We start from the raw sequence: 24,783 nt of genomic DNA on the forward strand, positions 1-24,783 counted from the left end.
TGCTGAGCTCACCTCGGTTCAGGGGGAGCCACTATATCACCCACTTCCATGGGAGTGGGAACGGCAACGGCAGGGACGAGTTGGGGCTGAGGGCGAGCCGCGCGCCAGTCTCCTAAGTTCAAGAGCGGGGCCTCCGAACGCACGCCGCACGGTGGCGATCGTGCTCGCGCTGTGATGGCTGGCCGGAGGTTCGGCTCTTGTGCTCCAAGAGCTGCTGGTCGGGTCGTCTGGGCACGCCGGGCACGTGGGAGTAGGCGACCCCCAGGGCCCAAGAGAACTACCTGGTAGTTCAGAGCGCTGCCGGTGGCCTTTCTCATTCGGCGAAGATCAGTCTTGGCGGATTTCGGTCCGGTCCGCCTCTCCGACGTCGGGCGGCATTGCGACCATGAGGGGTCCTCCACCTCCATGCGGGCAACGACGGGATGCTCCCTGTTGCAGTAGTGCCACCAGACGAGCGCCGCGTCAACGTCGCAGCCTTCGTACTGCTTGGGGTCGTGGCGGACGAGGGGAATGGTGCTGGGTTTGAACCTGCGCTAACATAACTTCCCGCAGCAGAGTCATTGATTCCCAGAGGCGCTTTGTTGACGATCCAGCGGTCCTTCCTCATTTGAATGGGATCTGAATGATCCCGCAATCTGTACCGACGCACAGTTCTCCTCCCAACATCCCATATTTGCTGGTGGTGGGTCGGGAGGTTATGGTTGTGATATGTGATATGCTTCTCTACGGTACGGGTTGAGGAGTCCCAGACGTCGAAGCTGTTCAAGCTGAAAAGGACGGCGAGACTTGCAAGGTCATCTGCGCGTCGCTCGCTGCAACTGTGCTGCGACGCTGGTCCTTCAACCGCTGGTTCAACCGCAGGCTGAACCGCAGGTGGAACGGTGGAATCCTGTGGAATCCTCTGGGAATCCTCACGTACTGCATCCCTGAACAATCGAACAGAGAAAGTATACTTCGTAATGACCGCCAAAGGTAAGTGTGCTTGCTTCACCCTGTCCCAGCAGCAGCAAAGGCGGTCAGCGAACCCTCTACACCAGTCAAAAACTAACTATTGGACATTTTCCTCATCCCAATTTTCCGACGTAAAAAGACGAACACATCGCCGTAACCCGGTTCCGCGAATTCCTGAGAGTCAAAACGGTTCAGCCAAAACCCGACTATGTGGGATGTGAGGCGTTCTTGAAGAAGTATGCTGAGGAGTTGGGGTTGGCTTACACAGGCGTCGAGGTAAGATGATGGTCATCCTGAGGGAAAGGGAATAGGGCTGGGCCCGGGTCGGGGGAAGCATGAGTGCAAACGGGGATGCAGTGGGGCGAGGGAAGGTTTGAACGGGTAGCGCTCGCGACGGGAAAGCGCCATGGGCGGTACGCGATCACCTGTGCCTTCCACGTAAGTGCGGAAAGGCGCATGGTACCGACCTAAGGTGCTGGCGGACTTGGTGTTTTGCGTGAAGCGGAAGGATGCGAGAGCAGGGGCCCGAACAATGCTCGCGGAATACGCCGACGGCATCTCCTTGGGCAGCGAAGCGAGCATCCCACATCCAGTCTTATCCTGCCCGCTAATTCTCCTTCCCTTTCATCAACTATAGTGCGTGAAGGGCAAGCCCATCTGCATTCTAACCTGGGCCGGCACGGACGCCTCGCTGCCGTCCATTATGCTCAACTGCCACTCGGATGTTGTACCTGTCAGCGCTGACAAGTGGACGCATGATCCTTTTGCGGCGGATAAGCTGGAGAATGGGGATATCATTGCCAGAGGGTAGGTGTCACTTGCGACTCAGGTCGAGGGCGACTGCGAGCGGAAAGGTATTTCAATGGCGCTGACATCGGTTCCTCATCCCACAGAGCGCAGGATATGAAGTGTGTCGGAATCCAGTACCTGGAAGCCATCCGCATCTTGAAGCAGCAGCAAAAGGTCCAGCTGAAGCGGACATGTGAGTACACTCTATTCCTTCTCTTGGCATGAAGTGATTCAGAGTGAGAGCGGTAATCCGTCGTCTGCCACCTCAGTGCATGTAACCTTTGTGCCCGATGAAGAGATCGGCGGTCAAGACGGAATGAAACTGTTTGTCAAGACGGACGACTACAAGAAGCTCAACATCGGATTCGCGCTCGATGAAGGGCTGGCCAATCCCGGGGATGCGTACAAGGTGTTTTATGGCGAACGCGCGCCGTGGTGGTTGACCATTACCGCCAAGGTAAGGGGATGTGGATTGGATTGGCTGAATCTGAGGAAGTTCGTTGCGCGTGAACGGAGGTTGACACAGTTTCCGAACTTTCCTAAGGGAAAAGCCGGCCATGGAAGCCAGTTCCTTGAGCCGTCCGCCACCGTTCGCCTGGTACGTTTCATTGCTGCTCTCTGTCCAAATCTGATTACCTGTCACTCACCCAAACCGACTGCACACAGCTCAAAGTCCTCAACAGATTCCTCGCCTTCCGCGACTCCGAATCCAACCGCCTCAAACACGGTCGCACCGCCAAATCCGTCCCCTTCCAGCTCGGCGACGTGACCACCACCAACATCACCATCCTCAAAGCCGGCGTGCAGCACAATGTTGTGCCCGAGACCGCGTCCGCTGGCATCGATATCCGCGTGGCGCCTACAGTGGATTTGAATGCGTTCAAGGAGATGATTGAGGGGTGGTGTGCCGAGCAGGATGTGGGGATTGAGTATGTGAATACGTTTTGGTCGAATGCAACGACGGCGCCGGAGGATCATAACCCTTGGTGGAGGTTGTTGAAGGGTGTTGCGGAGAAACGGTATGGAATATGGATGTTGTGATGTATCATATCGCTATGTGCCACTAATCTCCACTTTTATTCATCACCCAAATACAGGAAAGTCGACTTGGAACCGGAAATCTTCCCCGCCGCAACAGGTACGTTCACTCCACTCCATCTCCGGCACCTCCGATCCTTCACACTCCATAACTAACTGCACTCCCATTCCTCCCACCACCCCCAGACTCCCGCTACATCCGCGAAATCGGCATCCCAGCGTTCGGCATCTCGCCCATGCGCAACACCCCCGTCCTCCTGCACGACCATGACGAGTACCTCAACGAACGCGTCTTCCTCGACGGCGTCGATTTCTACACGGATCTCGTGCCAGCGCTGGCCAACAACACCGAGGAGTTGGTGGAGCGGTAAGGGAGGGGTGACAATTAGTAGCGCACCCGGGAGCACCCCCATCGTTTTTGTAGACATCCTTGCAGGAATAGGGTGTAGGTCATCTTCGTCATTACTTTTCCGGCGTATTGGATTCTAGGTGGCCTGCGCATCACGAACTGATCTGTAATTTCATGACTTTTTTCCCTTTCATATTTGTGCATTTACAAGTTGCCATCATCGGCGACGCCTCAGGCAGAGGTACAATGATGTGGATGGCAGATAACCACCACGGAAAATGGAATGGGGTGAAAATTCTAGACTACCGGTTACGGGAGATTGCGTCTGGTCATTGCGTCTGGTCTGCGGCCATTGCCAAACACCACCGAACGCACAATCGAGAGGAAATTCTTGGTGCTTAGGACGTCCCGATTGTGCACTCATCTGTAGTGGTCGTCTTCCAGGAATCTCAAATGGCGTCCAGTCTTGGTTGATACATTCGGGGTTGGGGCAACCCACCAATCCATGGACGTATTCCATTCTTCCCTTTCTAGCTTGCCACGGCCGAGATGACTGCCGCCGTCGGATGTTTTTCTTCACACGGCCGTGGCAGTCTGGACACACGGAAGACGTTCGATACTCATCTAGCAAGCAACATGGAATGTTGTTTCTTGCAAACAGTGTGCGGAATCTGATTTCCCTGATGAGTTAGTGTGATGTGGACTACCTTCCACACGGGTTGTATAACAGATGTTCATATACAATAACTACTTTGCTATAAGGTATTGTAGACAGACTGGATGTTCGTCGGCGCTGCTATTCGATATGCAGTAAAAGAACTATTTGTTGTGCATAGGAACGCGCGACGAGCACTGTTATAGTACCCATGAGGTTGGAGTCCACTGGAGAACACTGTCTGGAAGGCCTTTCATCTAGACAGCGATAGGTCTTTCACTGATGTTGGGGGAATCATCCTCCCGAGCCCCTGGTTAGGGTTCCCGTGGTTTAGTCCCCGGTTAGGGTTCTAGTAGTTCATTTCCCCTCGTGACTCACCTCCCGCTTACGCCACGCTTACGTGTACGGGACTTCACGCTTTTCTTCCCTCACGTACCTCGTGTCCTCTTTCCAGACTAGACAAAACTTCTCTGTCTAACTTCATATACAATAAAGGGCTTCGTCTCCCCATTACATAGAGTTCGCTCAGTTACCTGCTTCCTCTGCCGACTACTGCTAAGTACTGACGCGTCGTTCTCCAATAAGACCGGACAACCCACATTACAGTTAGCATATTATGATACATAGTAACACTGATAGTCACTCACCCTTTGGTCTTTGATGACTCCTGAAAGCGCATGGTCTTTCCGGCGTCGCTCCAATCACCCAAGATGACCGCAAAAATGCTTTCCATACAGGGGTCGCATGTTCTTGATGAGCTTGCTCTCAGACTTTTGCCGCAGTGAGAAAGCCTTGAATCTGCGAGCCACGTGAATCTCATCCTGGTAAAACTCATCCAGGGCGGGATCTGGGATATGGATGTCAGCCCATGTATTACCAAATTTGAAGACGAGGCATTATACATCATAACTGCATGTTTGTAATCCACGATGAACGCTGAGGACGCCTCGATGTTCATGCTCTTGTGCGACGGAATATGTGATTCCATCTCAGCGATTGGATGCGACGCGAGCGACATCCATCTCGCCAGCGACGGCATTGATCTTTCACTCCGTCATGTCTCGAACGCCCGTTGATTGGATGTGTATCTGATACGGGGTGGTGCATTGTGAGGACGCTGCAACGGAATGTCAAAAGTAGTAATCCACTGAAACGTACGGAAATGACCGCTCCTTCTTGATGTCTCGACAGAACAAGAGGTCACGCTTGCCCGGATCAATGCTGACGATGTTTGGAGCCTCCCTGGAGCCTCCCTCTCTGGACACGCTGATAATACTGTCGCCGCTGCCCTCGGTTGGCTCTGGCTCTACGGAGATGCAGTACGAGATTGGATGTCGGAGGCGAGTGGATGCGTTGAGGTCAGATTGCCCGCAGCCGAGATAACTGGTGTGTGTACAGGTGTTGCAGGTGATTGCCGTGATAGCTGTGTGTCAAAGAACTCGCGTCAGTGCTGTGGTAATGAAGCTGAGAACGGTGAGGAATTGCGGTTGTTACCTGGTGGTGGTCGGCGAGTACAGATCTGCTCGCAATTGCGTTGGGAAAGAAGGGGGTTGGGGTCTTCCTGTAAGGCCGAGCGTGAAGCTGTAAGGCCGGGCGTGATGGGTGTAAGGCCGGACTTGGAGCCTTCACCGGCGGACTTAGAGCCTTTGTTCTGGACCCTCTCTACGTCGTTTGGAACCGCACTTGTCGCGCAAAACATCGCAGCCGGAGATTGCGTTTGGAACCGCACTTGTCGCGCAAAACATCATCGCTGATAAGATGGACAGCGTGCTGCACCATCGCGCATCGCAGCCGGAGATTGCGTCTTATCAGCGATGATGTTTTGCGCGACGAGTGCGGTTCCAAACGCAATCTCCAGCTGCGATGCGCGATGGTGCAGCACGCTGTCCATCTTATCGGCGACGATGGGTGCCGTTCTTGACGGTGCTGCTGATGCCCGTTGCGACCTTGTTGGCCTGGTTAGCGGCGGTCTCGGTCACGGAAGGAGCGGCGGCGCCGTCGTCGGTCAAGTTGGCCGAGCTGGCGGGAGACGAGCGATGGGGTGGGTGGGTGTGGTGGTGTCGGTGGTGCCGGTGGTAAGGGCGGTGAGGCTGTTGTTGGTCAGGGCTTGGGTGATGGCGGGGTCGATGCCCTGCAATGTTGGAGTCACCACAACCTCGAACCAGCAATCGGGGATGTCTTTCTTGGTGGCGACGAACCAATAATCCCCTACTGGTAACCTGCGCGCCTTTGTCAGGCCGTTTGCTACCTTCCCGAAATCTTCCGCACCGAGACGCGATACAAAGCTCCCATCTCCCTCAACCTCTCTCACCCGCATGCCCTCCCCGTTCCCCCCCACGACACAGAAACGTACGCGATCCCCCTCATCCAGGACGAGCCTGGGGACAGGTCCCCCGAGAGGCAGGTTCTGCGTTAGCAGATTGGAGGACGAGGTGACGATGACCGCCATCACGGTAGAAGAGGGCATGATTGCGTGGTGCGGTGGTAGATGCTGCTGCTGCTGCTGCTTGCTTCCGGCGACGACGAGAAGGATCTGCAGAAGTACGGCGGAAGGAGTACGTATGGCATCTGGGCAGGGTATGGTCCGCTCTCTCTCTATCTCCCTCCCTCTATCTCCCTCATCCCCCGGATGCATACGCCATATGCGCGAATCCGGGGGCTGCTGACGGTGGTTGGATACGCCATATGCGCCAAACCATCTGGGTAGGGTATGGTCCACTTTCTCTCTCTATCTCCCTCCCTCTCTCTTTGATTGCGGTTGTTACCTGGTAGTGGTCGGCGAAAGGATATATACTGGGTCAACACGGGTGGTGGTCGGCGAAAGAATGTACTGTACAGAGAGGTTTGAATTACTTCCGGGGCAAGAATGAGAAGACTGGTTTTGGAGTCACCTTGTAAACAAAAAGCAAAACAGGAAGCTGACGGGTGTGCTGTAGGTGTGTAGGTCAAAGTTCAAAGAAGATCTTGGCAATGGCGGTGGCAACGGCGGTGGCAACGGCGATGGCAACGGCGATGGCAACGGCGGTGGCAACGGCGGTGAGAGGGTGTGGAAGAACTGGTGAAGAAGACCTGCAGCTACGGGTAGTAACAAGGCTGGCCACGGCAATGGCGGTGGCAATGGCGGTGGCAATGGCGGTGGCAATGGCGATGGCAATGGTGGTGGCAACGGCGGTGAGAGGGTGTGGGAATTGAACTCGTTGCCTGCACGTCTGCAGGGAGAGCAAGAATCAACTATGTATGCCAAACCAGATTGAAGGAATGAGATTGGGGGTGTAGAGCAGGGTGTAGAGAGCGTCCGAGAGAGCATTCCATCACGTGGGTTTCATCACGTGAGCGGTGACATCTGATTATTCCATGTCTTCGCAAAAATGCTATACATAAATATCTGCCTAAGGGTGAGTGTGAAAAGATACAGTGAAGCAAAAGGGGGAGTCGTTGCCACGCACACGGCGGTCTCCACCCATGCCGGATTAGTGATTGTTGGGCAGAAGTATTTCTCGCTAAGTAGGTTTAGTCCTGGTGGTTGGCCTTCTTCTTGGCTTCCCGCTTCTCCTTGGCCTTGATTTCCTTTTCGGTTGTTGGCTTGACGGTTTCTCTATTGAAGTTGAAAAGAGTGGTGTTGGTGTGAGTATTCCCCAATGATAGACACCATCGCGCTCTCTACGCAGGCCTACATACCCGAAAGGGTTAGCGGCCTTCCAAGGCCTAACCAACTCCGCAACTGGCTGCTTGCCCAACAAATGGATCTGGACGAGCTGAGTCGAGTAAAGAGCCTTGAAGCCGAGGATGGACTGCAAGAGAAGGGGGCGGAGGTATCCAAACTTGAAGTGCATGAGACCGAGGATGGCTGCGGCGATGGCCTGCGAGCGGAGCTGCTCGATGATCTTTTTGATGTCGTAGTCTTTGACGGTGGTGCGGATCGTGGTTGTGTTGCTGGGGTCTAGAGCGTTCGCCGCCTCCGTGTAGACTAGTGGTGTTTGGTCTGTTTGGGGAAGGGATGTGCGGAGGATGAGTGGAGATTTGTGTATGGGTACGACTTTCAGCTGTCTTTGACCGCAACCAATGTCCAGATGTTCTAAAGCTGCGCACGATTGGCACGGATATGTGCGGGACTACTATTGCGCCCCACATTCTTCTCGCTTTCGCTTGCCGCGCACAACCAAACACCCTCGTGTCGGGTCCGTCGCCTCTCAACCCTCTGTACTCACCATTAGCAGCGACGACCTTGCTGTAAATGAGACCCCAAACAATAACGGAGACGATCTGCATGCCGAGGTAGGCAGCACGGAGGTAGGGGGTGTTCTCCTCCTTGTCGAGCTCAAACTTGTTGGCCTGCATGTCATGGAAAAAGTAAGTAAGCCATGTGGATGGAGGTATCGAAGCGAAAGCGAGGCAATAGATAGCTGGCGACAGATGAACGATGGCCCTTTGGCTTTTCTTGTGACAAGGGTGTTGGGCAAGCGATGTGGATATGTCGGGTGTGTAATAACGTGTTACGCCTTTGGCGCAACGATGTCGCTGTTGCTCAAATCTCGTTCGGCAAATCAGAGCCGTGCGAGTTGGACATGACGCATTCAGCGTTGCACTCGCTCCCCTCTCCGCTCACAAACTACTCGCCCCAGGTAGCGCTCAGCTCTGCCGTGCGCATCATTCTCGAGCCCCGACCGTCCACCCGCCTTCCATCCCACCAACCGGCTAACCCCCACAGCTCTCCTGTTCCCTTATTGTAACGCACCACTTGCATGAGCCCAAAGACCACGATCAGGTTGGTGATCTGTGAGTACGAGAGAGCGGGAGTGAGTGTGTGAGTGAAGTGATCAACGAAACGAGAATGTGGGTTGCGAGTGAAGAAAGGAGTAGCCATGTACTTACGGCGGGGTTCATTGTGAGGGATATGTACTGGGGTATGTGGGAGAGAGTCGTTGCAGTCGGATCAGCCAGCGGCTCTTGTTGAGGGCTTTCCGTTTGGAAGTGGAATGCTCAACTTCGATGTTGGCAGCGGTTGGCAGCCAACCTCGTCTTGTTGGGCCGCGGCGGTTACAGAATAAGGCGGTTGGGGCTGTAGTCATATCTTGCGCGACGTGGCGAATTTCAGAGGGAAACTCCGCGACGCTCGAAGTGGCAACCATTGTAACAAAGCGCAGGGATGATATGTACAGTACATATCCTGCAGTCATCTGGGATTCTTAGGCCCTATGCAATATGCTCAACGCTCTCTGCGGTTCACCTGTATAGGATGCCTGCCCAAACCTACTCTTGCTCCACATGAAGTACCGGCACGACGGGCTTGCCATATCGGCCCAATTTACCATGAGCCCAAGATGAATGCATCTTAGGATTAAAGCCACCAAAACACTCCGTACTCCAAAGGTTTTAATGTTACACTTCCCCAGTGATCCAGTAGTCGTTACTCTCAGATTATGGGCATCGAATTGAGGAATGAAGGGAAGGCATCGTATTGACAACATCGGGAGGGTAAAAGCGAAGTTTATAAGAAGGGAGTGTATATGACTATCTACTGCCCATAAAGCGCTCGCCCGACGCATCCTCGCTGGGGCTTCGCTGAGGGGAGCCATTCATCCGGTGCAGGGGACGGATGAGTGGACACAAACAAATGTGTCCCCACCGCGACCCATCCTGCTCCTCTCGCACCCGCATCCCCTCTCCATCCCCCTCCACCACTCGTCGCCCTCGTCCAGGACCGTTAAGGGGACGGTGGGTCGACGTAGTCCTCCTCGTTTTCTTCATCGTCGCTCTTCGCCACGACGGTCAACCATGCGGTTGCGTTGAGCCTGGCTGTCGTGCCCGTGAATGCCATGTAGATATGTTCATGGCGCCCATCTAGAGTTATCCGGCCCCTCGCGTGCAGGATGAGGCGGTTTCGCATGCAGGATGAGGCGGTTTCGCGTGCAGGATGAGGCGGTTGGTAAACACGCAGGAACTGGCGGCGGTCACTTCCGCTAGTCGCTGCTTCCGATCCATTTCCCACCTGATCCGGATCGTGGTTCCCACCGGGATCGTGGTTCCCACCGTTGTGACGACGTGAGAGGGGTGGAACCCGTTGTTTGTCATTCTGATTTCGATTCCGTTGAACACCTCCTCCTCGTCCTCGTCCTCCTCGTCTACACGGAAGGTGTCGTCTACACGGAAGGTGTTTTCGGCAGCGGTGGTGGCTACGGTTGGGGGACGCGGACGCCAGGTCATGATTGCGAGCGTGCCGAGAGATTGACGGCTTCTGCTTCTTGATGGCGGCGTTGAGCTGCTCTTGCCAAACTGACTTGGAGGTTTTCTTCGGGTTTGATCGCCATTAACCTTCTTCTTTCCAGCTCCGCCCGATATAGTTTATTTTCTCTAAGAATTGCAAGCCGAAAGTCAGTTTGAGCGACCAAAGAGATTTTGAAGGCCACCTTTTCCATACGTTTGTGCATTGAGAATGGGAAGAGCCGATCTGTAGCACTTTGTTTGGGGGTTGGCGCTTTTCAGGAGTTCTGGTTGGTAAAAGTCCGCAGTAAGTAATTTCGTCCAACAGACAAGCTACCGTTGCTCCTCATACCTGTTTAGTTACCTTGGCACCTGTTTAGTTACCAAGGGACCAGTGCGTCGACAAAGGAGAGGTTGTGCTACCGTATCTAATACTCGTGCCAAGGTAGCATATACTGATATGCAACCTCTGGCTCGCGGGCGCGATCCTGAGGCACGTCTGAAAGACCAGTGAGATGGGAGGGAAGTTAGTATGGAACCAGTAGCAAGACAAGACATGAAGGATATGGTACGTACCGCGTTCTAGTAGTGTATTAGTGGCATACGCTAACTAACCCACTCGTAAATAGACGACGCAACGCCGGTCCAGCTGGTGTGCACCCATGGTACCAGTTCTTCCCGAGGAGAAAAGAGAACGGCGTCCCGCGCCAGGTCCAGGTCGTTGACCACAAGGACCAGCGGCACCGAGTCTTTCAGTGGCAAACTTTCATTGAGTTTCTGATCATCCACCCTGGCGGTGCGGCCGAAAGATCGCTGTGACATGTGCCAGCTCGACTTCTTGGCGTCGCCTGGGGTTGGGAGGGCAGGTGTGTGGAAAATGGGAGCGGGGAGGGAGTGAGGTGGCCCGAATAGTTTGGATTGGGAAGAAGCACCCGATTGAGGCGTTGGTGTGGGCATCGGTGGGGGGCGTTTGCCGGCGGCGGGCGCGCAAGTTGACGGGGCGAGGCTTCTCTTTGCCTTCCCGGATCCAGCCTCGCGCCAGGAGAGTTGTGATACGGGCTTGTAGCTGTTCAAGTTCGGACGGCGCCATATGGTAGATGCGACCGTATACGGGCTTGCCGTTATCCGGTGTGGGAATCATGTGCAAGACATTCGGGACTACACGATCGTTCGGCACGAAGGCATTCCGGTGTTCATGTACAATATGGCGGACTTGCGATGGTACCGCGCTGAAATCGAGGTCGGCGGGCTTGTCCGGATCCTTGACGGGCTGGATATTGATGGCCCCAAGGGACACCGCTCCTTTCCGCAACGCCCGGCGCGCTTGGTTGTAAGTTAGTGGTTCGTTCGCGCTATCATATCCTGAATCGTGCTCGTCTACTTGCGCCACTTTTTTTTATATGGCGCCTCGACGGCAACCGAAGCGATGGGAAACGGGGGTTCGCAAACGACCACTTATCCCAATCCAGCTTGACACGAGCATTAAGTTTCAGGGTTCTGCTTCATGGGTACGTCGATGAAGGCGTCGGTAGGCAACAGATGCTTCGCTTGGGTGTCTGGGTTGGTGAAGGATAAGGCGACTCGTGGTCCCATGGTAACGAATGCCGGTGCGCAGGCCATAAACCAAGGTCGCCCGATAATGGCGTCGTAGCGGATTTTCGCAACCAAGAAGGGTAACTTCTCCTCGTATCCGTACAACTTGACATCTTGGATGGTGTATGCCGTCGACGAACCGTGGGCGTCGCGAGCTGCGTAGTCGAGACGGATGCTCGAGGACTTTGTGCGCAACCTTGCGGTGTTTACGAAGTTATCGCTGAGGATGTACGACGTACAGCCGGTATCGAGGAGAATAGTGGCCGGGCGGCTCGCGATCGTGCCGTGTACGGTCAAACGGGCATCGGTGACGAGCGGGCCTTCGGAATGCCGGCGGGCATGAACGCAGAGTTGTGTAAGAAAGGCTTGCTCTTGTCGGTCATCGAGTTCGCCCCCGACCGCGGATAGAGCCCGGCGGTGAGCTGCTGGTTTTGGGCAAGACGTACTTTCGAGAGAGCCGCCAATTCGCGCGAGTAGGCAACGCTGCGTCTTTATCTTGGTTCACAGCGCGAGCCCCTACTTCTTCGTCTCCGTCCTCCCTATCCTGCGAGCTTGACGGAATCTGCATGTTCCTAGGCGTTACGACGGTAGTTGCTATGTTGCGTAGTGGGCGAGAGACCTTGGGCCAAAGCAATGCTCTGTCCAGTACGGTGTGGTGGGTAAGCCAGTGACCACTGGACAATATATACCACACTACAACGTCCTGCCTACTGCCGTAGCTTCCCAATTGAACAGTGACCGCTTGGTTCAATGAGATCAGAATGCAAGGGGATGTGGGAGTTGGCTACGGCGGGAGTTGGCGAAGGGCAACGGATTGGTGGAACGAGGAGGAGAAACTTGCGGGGACGGTCCTGGGGTGGTAGGGCTATGGTTATTCTACGTTGTTGGTGATGCTACCTTGTGATGGACAACTAAAGAAGAAGGGAGTTGGATCCTGAGTTGAACCCTGGGGAATACACTGCGGCCCAAATGAAATCAGAACGGCGCGTTACATAAATGGGGATAACCGTGGATAACCGTGAAATACTCGCTGTTCATACAGATAACACCATCAACTGCGGTTACGGACATTACTTTCCGTGTACCGTTTCCGGCATATGTAGTCTATTCCCCAGTAAAGGCATAACGTTGGTAACGCCCAAAAACTCCCGTTACCATTTCAACGTGCGGTCTTTCACAATCTGGTTTGGCATAGTCGATTCTTGCTCTCTCTGCAGACGTGCAGGCAACGAGTTCAATTCCCACTCCCAGACAAATTTTGATCAATTCAGATTATGACTCAAGCATGTAGAGAGATGCGAGCAGCGATCACGAAATGCCCACCGACAAGGCGACATACAGTACTTCTGCATATACAATGCCCAATATGCCAGACCAGGGTCAGATGCTCGTCGTACAGCCAGTTTACAAGAACGCATTACAAAACACACTTTGGTGTGCCCCGGTCTGCCCCTGGACATGGACAACGCCAACGAAGCCCGTTCCTCGCGCCGACAGTGATGGTGGCAGTGAAAATGGGGGTGGATCTGTTGAAGGAGATGGGGGCTTCGATGTGCATCTGGATCTGGATCTCTTCTCTCCCACTGCCGGCCCGATGGTGCGCGACGTTTCTGGATGCCGCAGCGGGTTCACTTGCTTGTCTCGGAACCCCACCTACCAGTTCGTCGTGCACCCGGGATGTGCGGGGAGGGCGGGGATGGGGTCGGGATCACATCAGTCGTCATCTTGTGATTCTAGTCGGTCAGACGAACAACATCAGGCTGCTCAAGAGGATTGGGATGACGAGCGGCGGGGTAACGAGTGGGATGACGAGCGGGATGACGAGCGGCGGGATAACGAGCGGGATGACGAGCGGGATGACGAAGATGGGCCAGAGTATTGGCCGTTTGAGGAGGATTACGATGCCGAGGACGATCGTGAGATTGAAGATGCCATGCAGATGTTGGATCTGGACGGAAATGGGGATAGAGAGTTGGACGATGTTGACGACTTGCCACCCCCCCCCCCCCGCCACCACCCTTTTGGCCCATCACCGAACCACCAAGGGTGAATATACCAGAGGGAGATATGACATTCCTTGAGTTCCTCCACCACAGTCGGAGGTGGCAATGGACACGCGAAGAGCACACTCAATTCTTCCAATTGCGGTGGGCGCGGCAAGCGGTGGCGGCCATGGAACTCCAAGGTGGCACTTCGATACCTACAAACCAGAAGACCGCAATCCGCCGCGCATGGCGACTTCTGTCCAACATTGATCGAGTGGCACACGTTCACGGATGTTCTTGTCGGGATCATAGGTGTGATGAGGAAAATACCATGTCGATTGTCCGAGAGTTGCGTCGAACTTGAGGTGAGGATACCGAAGCTAGTGAGGCAGCGACGGGTGTTTGCCTCCTGCCATAACGCGACAGGAGGATGTTGATCACAACGACCGTCTCGCACCGCAGGATGCCCGTTCAATCGCTGTGTCGACACTACTTCTCTAAAGCTCTTTCGCCTCGATCTGACGCGAGATGTTCTTTGGCCGGCTAGGGTTTCCTGGACTTTTGTTTGCGAGCGCCCGGAAGCTTTCAGTGGAAACCGGAACGCTGGCCAGGCAAACTCCATTGCACGACGACGAACGTTCATCCGTTTAACCTGCGCGAAATCGATTTCTGCATCACCGTAGATGATATCAAGGCGGGTGGCGCCGAACGCAAGAAACAAAGTACCCGGTCTTCCGTCTAGGGCATGCGCATAACTGGGAAATGGCTCAGGCATCAACAAGATGTACCGCATCTTCTCTTCCGCACCCGGACGAGGCGCTCCTCAGTGGATGGGATTTCCCTGGAATCGCTTGAACTGGTTGGGCTAGGTCTCTACACCTTACGATCGGAGTGAACCTGCGGAACATTCGGCATCGCGTCGCGCATGAGGACGTCGGAGTAAATGTCAGGCACATTGGAAACTCGTGGGACATCAATGCCTACACATCTCCGCAACCGGCGACGTTTGAGGCGCAATCAGTCAATACAGTCACATCACTGCGAGGCAAGACTGAGTTGGAGAAAGCGGGTGCGCGACGACTCCGACTGTCCGATCCCGGGCATTAACCGCCGACAAGACCGTCACGATCACGGCCAAGACACTTCAAGTGGAGATCATGGACCAGAACCAGAGGGCTTCATCTGAATATATCGCTACAATGTGCTCCCACTATCTATGTATGTAATTCAAGCACAAGTTTGAAGTTGAAGCTATTCCACGCATCGAAAATACCTGGATGATGTCAACGTTGATTCATCAAACTTCAATTTTTCGACTCTACTAACTAGCACTTTCAAGAAAAGGTCCAGGGCGCCTATAATGACCCATGAGAATCTTTTGACGTTCGACCGGAGAAGGAGGATAGCAATCGGACGGAGACGGGAGAACTAGATGAACCGTTTGCATAAGTAGCGGTCATCCAAGAACGGAAGGGGACGAGGACGAACGGGTGTTTCGATAAACTTATTGCCCGGGGTTGTGAGTATGATGGGGATTGTTTAGCTAGGGTTAGCGTTATATCCCGACAAACTGGATATAAGGGTTTATACGGCAACGGAGAGGAATGGGTTAGGGTTAGGGTTAGGGTTAGGGTTACGGTTGACGGTTAAAGTTATTCTGCGGTTAGGGTTAGGAAATGACCCACAGATGCCAGGTGTCTTCCTCTTCGCGAACCGCCGTGGACCCTCACGATCGCATGGCGGTTATCCGGTATCATAGCGCACAGCGAGGCCTATCGCAGGCGGCTATCGACATCACGCTCCGGTTCCTTGCGAACAACGCCAATCACAACTCCATTTGGAGTATATAAGTACGCTGGTGTATACGACAACACCTTGATCCCGTCCGCGCCGGCTATTCATCGATTCTGAACTTCCTCACCGACGTTCACTCCGAAAAACGACTCGCCGTCCGAACCCTAAAAGGCTACCGGTCAGCGATCGCAAACACACTCCAACAGGTCACCGGTGACGACACACTGATCAGCACCTCGCCGGATATACATACAACGTTTTTTCAGAGGTCTCGCACGTTCGACCAAGCCCACCGAAAAGGCATCCAAAACCATTTGGGACCCGGCGACGCTCTGGCAACACATCGCTCGCCGCCCGCGGCTCAACACGCTCGAATGGCTCTCCTCGCAGCTCGCTGTCGTTGTCATGCTCACCATGAAGTGTCGCCTCAATCACCTCGCGACACTTGTTCATGCACGTACCATCATCACCGCCCACTCGCTCAAACTCCGCACGCGACGACCCAAGGAATGGCGTCCCAACCACTCGCATGATGCCACAGTCTTCGAACAAGGCGACTACCGCGTAATCGACGTTCCTCGCATCAAACACACGCCGAACCTCGATGTCGTTGAGCTCTACAACTCCCTCATCGCCATCCAGGGCACTCGCCGCGACGGCATCCCGGAAATCTTCATAAACCGGTACCAGAATTCACGAATGTCCGCCGGAACCATTAGCCACCTCGTCGACGCCGTACTCAGAGCCGCCGGGATCGACGACGAGTTCACACCAAAATCCATCGCCCACGCCGTCACAACTGCACAAACTCGCAGCGGACTCAGCGAAGAAACGATCAAGAAGGGGCGTTGGGTACCCAATTCCAGGGTGTGTCAAACGCATTATACCATCGGCATTGACGACCTGTACGCCGAGGCATCCTCCTCCGAAGACGAGCGCACCTACGACGAATTCCTACGCGACATGGCATCGAACGCGGCTTCCTCTTCATCGACAAATAAGCAACCTCCGAATGGAGTCCATTGTGCTCTGGACGAGGAACGTAGTCCTCTAGAGTCTATGGACGAGGAGGAGGTTACAGCTGTACAGTCTCGGCCTTACAGCCTTCACCGTCGGACTTACAGCCTTCAGCGCGCGTGGGCAGGGTTAGGGTTAGTGGCCGAGCGCAGGACGTGAGCAGACAAATTCCAGACCGCCGAGACCGAGCTCCTTCTTACAATTGCGCACAATTGCGCACACTTCCACCGCGGCAATGTACGCCTCCCAATGGTTCCTCACCCTCTACACCTACAATTTCCCTCTCTCATTCGTCTTCCGCATTTTCGACATAATCTTCGCCGAAGGAGCGATCGAAACAATTCTACGCTTCAGCATCGCGATATTGAAGAAGAACGAGCCGCTATTGCTGAAAGAGGAGGAGTTTGAGAATGTTTTGGATGTGTTGAAGGGCGACCGGTTGTTTGCGGCGTATAATAATGACGCCGAGGCGGTGGTGCAGGATATAGCAATGGAATATGTGCGACCAGCGTTGAGCGACCAGCGATTCTGCGCGCGTTGAGCGTGAGGAGCGGGGAACGAGGCAGGCAAGGCATTGGCATTGGGCTTTCGTCCACAGAGCACATGCCCTCAAGTTGTTAAGCAAGAAGCCAATTTTTCCAAAGTAGTTGTAATAGACACAGATATTATGTAGATATCTACATATTAGACAAAGCAATTGATACCGCACTAAGATTGCCACGCCGATATTGAACGGCATCCTACTCCGCCATCCTACTCTGCCTTCATGCCTTCATCGCATCCTCCAGCTTCATTGCATCCTCCAGCTTCATCGCATCAATAAACTTCCTCTCCTCCTTCTCAGATTTCATCTCCTCGAATTTGATCTCCAGGTATTCCATTTTCATCTTCTTTGCCGGTTTTCTGTTCTCCTTCCAATTCCTACACTTCTTCTCTATCTTACACAGCCCCTTCTCGTCCAACCGCATATGTTTTCCATCCCCCACGCAAATTTCAGCAGGCTGAGGCCAGTGGGCACCCACAATCTCCGTGGCGAGGTCCCCGTCCAGCTTCCGGTGGTGGAAATTCTCAAACCCCTCCAATCCCAGCTGAAACACCTTCTGGTGGGTAAACTGCAAGAATGCATACCGGTAATCTGACTCATCTGCGGCCCAGCTCTCAACGAAGTGCTCAAGAGCCTGGCTGCGAATAAGCAAAATATCCCCAGGTCGATAAGGTAGCATGATGTTGAGATCCGGAAGGCAGAATCTGCCACGGCCCTCGGGAAACTTTCCAAAGCAGCACATCGGTGCCCAGCCGTAGGGGATGTCGCGGCGATCATGATGAGGACCAACCTGGTAGTTCGAGATGAGCACGTTCATAGCGATGACCCTTGGCGCCTTTGTTCGGTCCCAGAAATGCGTCAAGTCTGGGCGGAGGTGAATCATTGATTGGATGAGACGGTAATGGTGAATCGGGTCGATCAGACGAAGTGCTTCTCCGAGTAGCCAGTTGACGCGCTCGACGAAAGGATCTCGCGTAAAGAAGTAGGTTCCGTATTGGGATGCAGCGGAATCTGTACATTCGCGAGAAATCATGACGTTGCCCAGTTGTGTCTGCCAGACCCCGTGGTGGACGGTATACTTTCGACCGCTGACCTCGACGCCATCCGGAGGCATATGACGATGGCGAACATCCTTCAAATGCGTTCCCGTAGCCTCCTCCTTTTTCTCTGCCTGACTGTTGTCAAGAACAGCCTTTGCTTTCTCAAACCCGTCCTGCCATTTTCGCCCTATCATATCCGGCAGGAACAAAAACAATGGCACCCCTACTCGGTCGACCCCGATGGCTGGGTGACGCCCACTTTCCAGTTCTACCAGACCTTCAACACTCGACTGGGTACAGTCAGCATTCTTTGGGCTCACAGCAAGCTCCGTCAACAACTTGTCGAAAATCCAAATATTGTCTGTGGCCACATCGTATTGTTGGCATAGATATTCGCGCATATCCCGGGAGAACAGGACCGACGTGTCCATTTCGGGAAGGGCAGGCCCGGAGGGGATCTTCCTGGGTTTGGTTTTGCCTTGTGCAGTGGGATCGAGGTAGACGTCGGCGTCGCCCTCGTCGTCGGCGGTGTTCATCTCTTTCGCTCGGTGGGGACGTCGCGGGCGAAGGCGTTTACGGATGTCATCATCATCGACGACGACTTTGGGTGTTCCGGTCATAGTGATACATCCAGGGAGTACACCTCCTCCACTAGCGCTCGCATTGCCGTCGCCGTTGCCGTTGCCGTTGGCATCACCACCTCCTCCACCTCCGTTGCTGTCGCCATCTCCTCCACCATCTCCTCCACCATCCCCTCCACCATCCCCTCCACCATTGCCCTGGCCGTTACCGTTCCCGTCGCCATTGTTATCACCACCTCCTCCACCATCCCCTCCACCATCCCCTCCATCATCTCCTCCACCCCCACCCCTTCCATCTCCTCCACCATTTCCTCCATCGTTGCCGTCACCATTGCCGTCCCCATTGCCATTTCCATTGCCTTTGCCGGTCCCTCCACCGCTCCCTTCTCCCAAGGCGGCGCCGGCTCCGTCACCATTGTTGTTCCGCCTCCGAGTGACGGGCGGACGACGGGTGCTGGAGCTGGAGCTGGATGCACCTAGCAGTCGACGCGCAGTGGCTGCCTGGCTTTCGGGGCAGCCCATTGCTGCGGGAGAATGAAGGGCGGGAGAATGAAGGGTCAGTGTCTTTTCTCATGCAATTCCTGTGGAGAAAGACACGCCGGACTACCTGTTGGGGGTGTATGTATTACAGGTGTTGTAGGTGATTGCCGTGATTTCTATTCTATGGCTGCAAAGCAGACAGAGCCCTACGGTGAAATGTTTGGCGTCCCGTACGGGGGAAGAAAAGGTTCTTATCTCCCCCATCAGCCCCTGCGCCCTGCGGCGTGACGTGAATCTAGCTCCACGTGGGGGTTAGGGTTAACGGCGGTCGTCGAAGGCGTGAGGTTCGTAGAAGTTAGAACGCCTGTCATGTTCCCTGCACCACCTACATATAAGTCTGTACCAACACGCAATGTCTTCGCGATTCGGGTTAACCCTAACCCCCTCCTGACATTCCTCTAAGGCAGAGACTACCCACTGGCTAGTAAGGATAACGGCATTGCAGGGGCTTTGCAGCCATAGCGGCATCCCGCCTACGGCGGCTCCCAATGATAGGTGTGTGTCAAAAAACTCGCGTCAGTGAGTGCTGTGGTAATGGAGCTGAGAGCGGTGAGGAATTGCGGTTGTTACCTGGTGGTGGTTAGCGAAAGGAGGTGTTATAAAGATGCTTACTGACGTTGCGTTGCGAAGGGGGAAGTGCCTAAAGTGGGCAAGAACTTCGATACCGTGCTTGTCATGGGATTAGGGTTGGGGATTAGGGTTGGGGATTAGGGTTACCACCGGGTTAGGGTTGTGAGGTTTGGGGATTAGGGTTGATAGCCCAAACCGGGTTAGGGTTGCCAAGGTAATGGCTAAGAGCCTTCCACTTCATCTGGCCAAACCCTCCGCAGGTACAGTACACTCTGCGTGTGAAAGGTACCGAATGTCCGGTACCGCACTTCTGGCCAGCCCTGGCCAGACAACACGGCTGCAAATGAACCATAGGAATCTGATTTATATACACTTCTAACCAGACCATCTGGCCAGACCGTCACGTCAAAATGCACCGAATATCCGGTACTGCACTTCTGGCCAGACCTGCACTTAGAGCCTTCTGGACCGAGGCTACAAGGCCGGCACGTGCGCATCGTCGGGCAGAACACCTTTTTCCTCCAGCATCTCAGCATTTCAAGACCAAGATTCCGTGGCCCATTCCCCAGATTCCGTTGCTCATTCCCCATTACACTAGAAGAAGTTATGACCACTGCCGGCACGGCCAGGCGTGGTATTCACTGCCGGCACGGCCAGGCGTGATTGTTAACTATCTTCTGGTGAATGGTGAATGGTGAATGGTGAATGGTGAAGCGACCTCGGCTCTCGTTTAGACTCTCGCTCCACAACCGATGAACAGTTATGACCACTGCCGGCACGGCCAGGCGTGGTATTCACTGCCGGCACGGCCAGGCGTGATTGTTAACTGGGCGTCTGGTGAATGGAGCTCGCGCTCAGAGCACGTACGAACCAGCGTAGTTCAGCCCCTCCAAAACCAGTAGAAAAAGTTATGACCACTGCTAGAGGGTGATGTAGCTAGAGGGTGAGAAGACCACACCATTATCCCTCCCCCTATTTGCGATTGCTTTTCTTTTCGTTTTTCTTTAACCAATATACGTTGATATCCCGAGCTTTGCCTCGTCTATTCTCCGCGACGCCGTCGGGGGAACGATTTTCGCCCCACGCTGTACTAGTCAGCCCTCAATGGATTTTGGGGAGAAATTCGTCCCCCGCACGTCAAACCGGGAATTGCCTGGGGACCGTGTCGCCGCGACGCCGTCGGGGGAACGATTTTCGCCCCACGCTGTACTAGTCAGCCCTCAATGGATTGCGTATTGCACATCTCGCAACGTATTGCACATCTCGCAACCAACTTTCCAGATTATATGTCTGGAAGAAGGGAAGGAGATACTTCAAGTTTCGCGCGTCAGAAAATCGCCCCAAGTTTCCAATTCCGAAGAATTGCAACGAGGAGGGATTTTTTGAGCAGCATCATATCATCATATCATCATATCATCATATCATCATATCATCATATCATCATATCATTTCATCATGTTTTCTGCCTTTGTTTTAAAAAAATAGTTTGTCTACCCTCCGAAGAGGAGTAGCTACCGGGTTCACGGTCACTTTGCCTTGATACAAGATGCCCAACTCACCAACATTGTTGCGGCCGATACTTTCCTCTCCATAGAGGGGTGAGTCTTCCGTACAGCGGCAGAGCAACACCGTCGTCCATCCTCACCAGAAAGACGGATCTTTCTCAAATATGACCACAACAACAACCGGGTCGCTGGGGTGAAGGGGGGATATGCGGATTCAGTAACACCACCGTTCGATCGCAATATTGCCTCTCCATAGAGGGGTGAGTTTTCCGTACAGCGGCAGAGCAACACCGTCGTCCATCCTCACCAAGAAAGATCACCTTTCAACAATATTGAAGAACGTGGGTCGCTGGTGTGAAGGGGTGATTCAGTACAATCGCAATATTGCCTCTCCATAGAGGGGTGAGTTTTCCGTACAGCGGCAGAGCAACACCGTCGTCCATCCTCACCAAGAAAGAGCACCTTTCAACAATATTGACAAGAACATCCGATGGAACAGGGCCGACGAACCGCTTGAAAGAGGAGTGCCGACGAAGGTGTGATGCGCGTAGACGAGGAGTGCCGACGAAGGTGTGATGCGCGTAGACGAGAAGTGCGTAGACGAGAAGTGCCGACGAAGGTATGATGCGCGTAGACGAGGGGTGCCGACGAAGGTGTGATGCGCGTAGAAGAGGGCGCGTAGACGAGGAGTGCCGACGAAGGTGTGATGCGCGTAGAAGAGGAGTGCCGACGAAGGTGTGATGCGCGTAGAAGAGTAGTGCCGACGAAGGTGTGATGCGCGTAGAAGAGGAGTGCCGACGAAGGTGTGATGCGCGTAGAAGAGGGCGCGTAGAAGAGGAGTGCCGACGAAGGTGTGATGCGGGAGACGAAGATATGATGCGCGTGGACGAGAAGTGCCGACGAAGAGGACTGCCGGTGAGCGCGTAGGTAGAGAAAGTTTGCCGGGAAAGAGGAGTGCCGATGAGCGCGTAGGTAGAGAAGGCTTGCCGACGATAGGTATGATGTGCGTAGACGAGAATGTTGCGCGTAGATGAGGAGTGCCGAAGAAGGTATAACCGCGTGAAAGAGGAGTGCCGATGAAGTTATTTGGAGCGTGTACCGATATCGTATGAGAGTAGTTGCCGAGAAGAGAGCTTGAGCGTGTTAAGCGTGTGAAGCGTGTGAAGCGTGTGAGGCGTGTGTTGCGGGATGAAGAGAAGTGCCGATGCAGGTATAAACGCGTAGACGAGGAGTGCCGATGAAGTTATTTGGAGCGTGTACCGATATCGTATGAGAGTAGTTGCCGAGAAGAGAGCTTGAGCGTGTGAAGCGTGTGAAGCGTGTGAAGCGGGATGAAGAGAAGTGCCGATGCAGGTATAAACGCGTAGACGAGGAGTGCCGATGAAGTTATTAAGCGTGTACCGATATCGTATGAGAGTAGTGCGCGAGAAGAGAGCTTGAGCGTGTGAAGCGTGTGAAGCGTGTGAAGCGGGATGAAGAGAAGTGCCGATGCAGGTATAAACGCGTAGACGAGGAGTGCCGATGAAGTTATTAAGCGTGTACCGATATCGTATGAGAGTAGTGCGCGAGAAGAGAGCTTGAGCGTGTGAAGCGTGTGAGGCGTGTGTTGCGGGATGAAGAGAAGGGAGGAGGGAATGGGTTTGGGGGGGCTGCTTTTATATTCCGAGAATGGGGTCTCGAAATGGCGATGTCGAGAGGCGGCCACACAGCGACGCGTAGAGAGGGCAGTGCATCGGCAACAGCGAGGACTGCGCGTCTAGGGAGCTCCCGCTGGCCTGCCAACGTAAATGATTGGCTGCATTCTGGCGCGTTGCGTCGCACAGGGAATCTGCCCATTTCCGGAAATTCAGGACAGAGTGGGGGCCACCTTTCTTAGCCTCTTCTAAGGATTATTGTCTTTGCGTTCAGAATCTTTAGAGACTTGCAAGAAATGATTAAGGAATGCTCGAGGAATGTGAAAAATTTGAAAAATTTGGCGAGAACGCGCTTTTGTAGGCCCGTGCAGGGGCAACCAAGCCGTGACTCATTGACGGAAGTCACCGGCTGGAACCTACAGCGTCATGGGCGGGGAGGGGGCCGGTGATCAAATCGTGCCGTGCTATTGCGTGCGAGATTCGGACAGCCTGAGGGTTGGCGTTTCCATCGATAACGCGTTCCATGTCCGCTTTTATGGAGAGACTTCGCACCCGAGACCTCGCCCTTTACCTCTCAAACAACCAGCCTCCACACCTCGCCCTTGAAACCTCCACCTCTCAAACATCCAGCCCTTACAACCTCACTCTCGTATCCAACCATGACCGTCAACGCTCTGAAGATCGTGGCCCGCTTGCCCGCTGGCATCCGTGCAGCTGGAGTCGATAACGCGGCCGTTGTCAAGCTCGGCGACGAGAACCAGGGCGCTCTGCTCACCAACTCCGATGTTTTCCCTGGGCCCGGCGCATTTGCCCTCGTCTCCCTTTTCTTTGAGGAGGACAGCAACAAGAAGGTCACTCTTCGTGGTCCCGTCGGTGCTCAACAAACCGTGGAACTGGCCTCCGGCCAGGGTGGGGACTTTGCCTACGAGTTCCAGGCTAAGCAGCACAAGGTCTTTGAGGATGAGGCTGAATTTGAGGGCTTCTGGAAGGGTCTTTTAAGGTTTTCCAGGGTCAGGTGGGTTTGAGTCTTTTGCTCATATTTGAAGTCCCGGGATGCCCTTTCACAGACCCTGATGTTACCTTTCTTGCATCATAGGTGGGAAGTGGTCGAGCTGTCTGAAAGTACTGAGGCCGAGTACAAGGCTGCGGAGGACAAGGCGATTGCGGCGGCAAATGTTAAGGAGACCAACGGTGTTAATCTCCATGAGGAGCTCACCCCGGCAGACGCTCCAGACTCGAGCGAGCGGCCAGCTGGCTTCTTCCAACCTTTCAGCGAAGGGTTCCTCCATGATCTACGGAAAATGAAGAAACGGACAGTGAAGTGGAACTACGAACAGCTCCCAGGTGAGAAATTCTACGATGCAAGAGGTTCCTGCAGGAAAAGTCGAATATGCCGATTCGAAATATCCATAGAGTTCTGATTACGGTTTTATCTGCGGGTCCGGTTCAACAGACAATCATACCTACAAGCAGGTATATTGGAGGGAGCTAGAACTAAGAAGGTTGAACGCCATCCAACACGAAAAAAACCGCCAAGCCAATTTGGCAAGAGCTCAACAACGGACGGCTGCTGCAGCGACAAACGAACTCAAGCGCAAGCGGGAGGACAAGGTTGCTGCACCCGAAGGAACTGCACCTGCGCAAACCGAGGAGTCCAGTCCGGCCAAGAAGGCGCGTAAACCGAAATCGAAGTAGGCGAAAGTAGACGCGGACGTGATGGACATTGTGAAGGAGTTTGCGCCCGCTGAGCCGTCGAGGTTATTCTTTGACCCCAATATAATCTTGTTTGTGTTCAGTATCTTTTTGCGCTGTGCGACATGTGTATTTCGCTGAGTTTATTCTTTGACCCCAATATAATCTTGTTTGTGTTCAGTATCTTTTTGCGCTGTGCGACATGTGTATTTCGGTCTGCGGGCTGAGGAATCGGCGTGTAGGAGAGCGGGAGGAGTTGACGTTGTGAGGATGTAGGTGTAGAGAGAGGAGCTTCAATGTGCGCG

At 54.1% G+C, this 24,783-nt stretch overlaps 8 protein-coding genes across 8 annotated transcripts; 4 read left to right on the forward strand and 4 right to left on the reverse strand.

Moving 5' to 3' along the window:
• Positions 1–959: 959 nt before the first annotated feature.
• On the forward strand, positions 960–3,149 carry EV422DRAFT_571226 (uncharacterized protein; the record flags this gene model as incomplete). Its single annotated transcript, XM_053072973.1, has 9 exons — positions 960–972; positions 1,091–1,227; positions 1,589–1,758; positions 1,845–1,933; positions 2,010–2,197; positions 2,285–2,338; positions 2,407–2,759; positions 2,838–2,878; positions 2,965–3,149. The coding sequence occupies 9 exons, from the start codon at positions 960–962 to the stop codon at positions 3,147–3,149; spliced, it is 1,230 nt and encodes a 409-aa protein (XP_052921892.1).
• A 2,498-nt stretch (positions 3,150–5,647) lies between these two features.
• Positions 5,648–6,249, reverse strand: EV422DRAFT_622998 (uncharacterized protein; the record flags this gene model as incomplete). Its single annotated transcript, XM_053074201.1, has 1 exon — positions 5,648–6,249. One exon carries the CDS (start codon positions 6,247–6,249, stop codon positions 5,788–5,790), a length of 462 nt encoding a protein of 153 aa, XP_052921893.1. The 3' UTR covers positions 5,648–5,787.
• Positions 6,250–7,292: 1,043 nt separating this feature from the next.
• Positions 7,293–8,879, reverse strand: EV422DRAFT_622999 (inorganic phosphate transporter Pho88; the record flags this gene model as incomplete). The annotated part of the gene is made up of 5 exons (XM_053074202.1): positions 8,655–8,879; positions 8,518–8,556; positions 7,991–8,114; positions 7,461–7,764; positions 7,293–7,377 (listed from the first exon to the last, which is right to left on the reverse strand). Exons 1-5 carry the CDS (start codon positions 8,664–8,666, stop codon positions 7,293–7,295), a joined length of 564 nt encoding a protein of 187 aa, XP_052921894.1. The 5' UTR covers positions 8,667–8,879.
• Positions 8,880–9,486: 607 nt separating this feature from the next.
• On the reverse strand, positions 9,487–9,986 carry EV422DRAFT_509355 (uncharacterized protein; the record flags this gene model as incomplete). Its single annotated transcript, XM_053068845.1, has 2 exons — positions 9,487–9,771; positions 9,795–9,986. The coding sequence occupies 2 exons, from the start codon at positions 9,984–9,986 to the stop codon at positions 9,487–9,489; spliced, it is 477 nt and encodes a 158-aa protein (XP_052921895.1).
• Positions 9,987–10,803: 817 nt separating this feature from the next.
• Positions 10,804–12,480, forward strand: EV422DRAFT_509356 (uncharacterized protein; the record flags this gene model as incomplete). The annotated part of the gene is made up of 7 exons (XM_053068846.1): positions 10,804–10,849; positions 11,081–11,313; positions 11,408–11,491; positions 11,554–11,590; positions 11,791–11,931; positions 12,153–12,235; positions 12,337–12,480. 7 exons carry the CDS (start codon positions 10,804–10,806, stop codon positions 12,478–12,480), a joined length of 768 nt encoding a protein of 255 aa, XP_052921896.1.
• Positions 12,481–13,254: 774 nt separating this feature from the next.
• On the reverse strand, positions 13,255–14,795 carry EV422DRAFT_266271 (uncharacterized protein). Its single transcript, XM_053065833.1, has one exon. It carries the CDS (start codon positions 14,352–14,354, stop codon positions 13,473–13,475), a length of 882 nt encoding a protein of 293 aa, XP_052921897.1. The 5' UTR covers positions 14,355–14,795; the 3' UTR covers positions 13,255–13,472.
• Positions 14,796–16,532: 1,737 nt separating this feature from the next.
• On the forward strand, positions 16,533–17,120 carry EV422DRAFT_543631 (rab-GTPase-TBC domain-containing protein). The gene has a single exon (XM_053071333.1). The coding sequence runs from the start codon at positions 16,608–16,610 to the stop codon at positions 16,911–16,913; it is 306 nt and encodes a 101-aa protein (XP_052921898.1). The 5' UTR covers positions 16,533–16,607; the 3' UTR covers positions 16,914–17,120.
• Positions 17,121–23,445: 6,325 nt separating this feature from the next.
• On the forward strand, positions 23,446–24,481 carry EV422DRAFT_623006 (uncharacterized protein; the record flags this gene model as incomplete). The annotated part of the gene is made up of 3 exons (XM_053074203.1): positions 23,446–23,801; positions 23,883–24,130; positions 24,240–24,481. The coding sequence occupies 3 exons, from the start codon at positions 23,446–23,448 to the stop codon at positions 24,479–24,481; spliced, it is 846 nt and encodes a 281-aa protein (XP_052921899.1).
• Positions 24,482–24,783: the final 302 nt, after the last annotated feature.

Source organism: Fimicolochytrium jonesii (genome assembly GCF_025526975.1).
Source record: "Fimicolochytrium jonesii strain JEL569 chromosome Unknown EV422scaffold_32, whole genome shotgun sequence".
Taxonomy (NCBI): Eukaryota; Fungi; Chytridiomycota; class Chytridiomycetes; order Spizellomycetales; family Powellomycetaceae; genus Fimicolochytrium; species Fimicolochytrium jonesii.

Coding starts and splice junctions, on each gene's coding strand:
- EV422DRAFT_543631 (XM_053071333.1), top strand. CDS start 16,608: ATGTACGCCTCCCAATGGTTCCTCACCCTCTACACCTACAATTTCCCT.
- EV422DRAFT_266271 (XM_053065833.1), bottom strand. CDS start 14,354: ATGCGGTACATCTTGTTGATGCCTGAGCCATTTCCCAGTTATGCGCAT.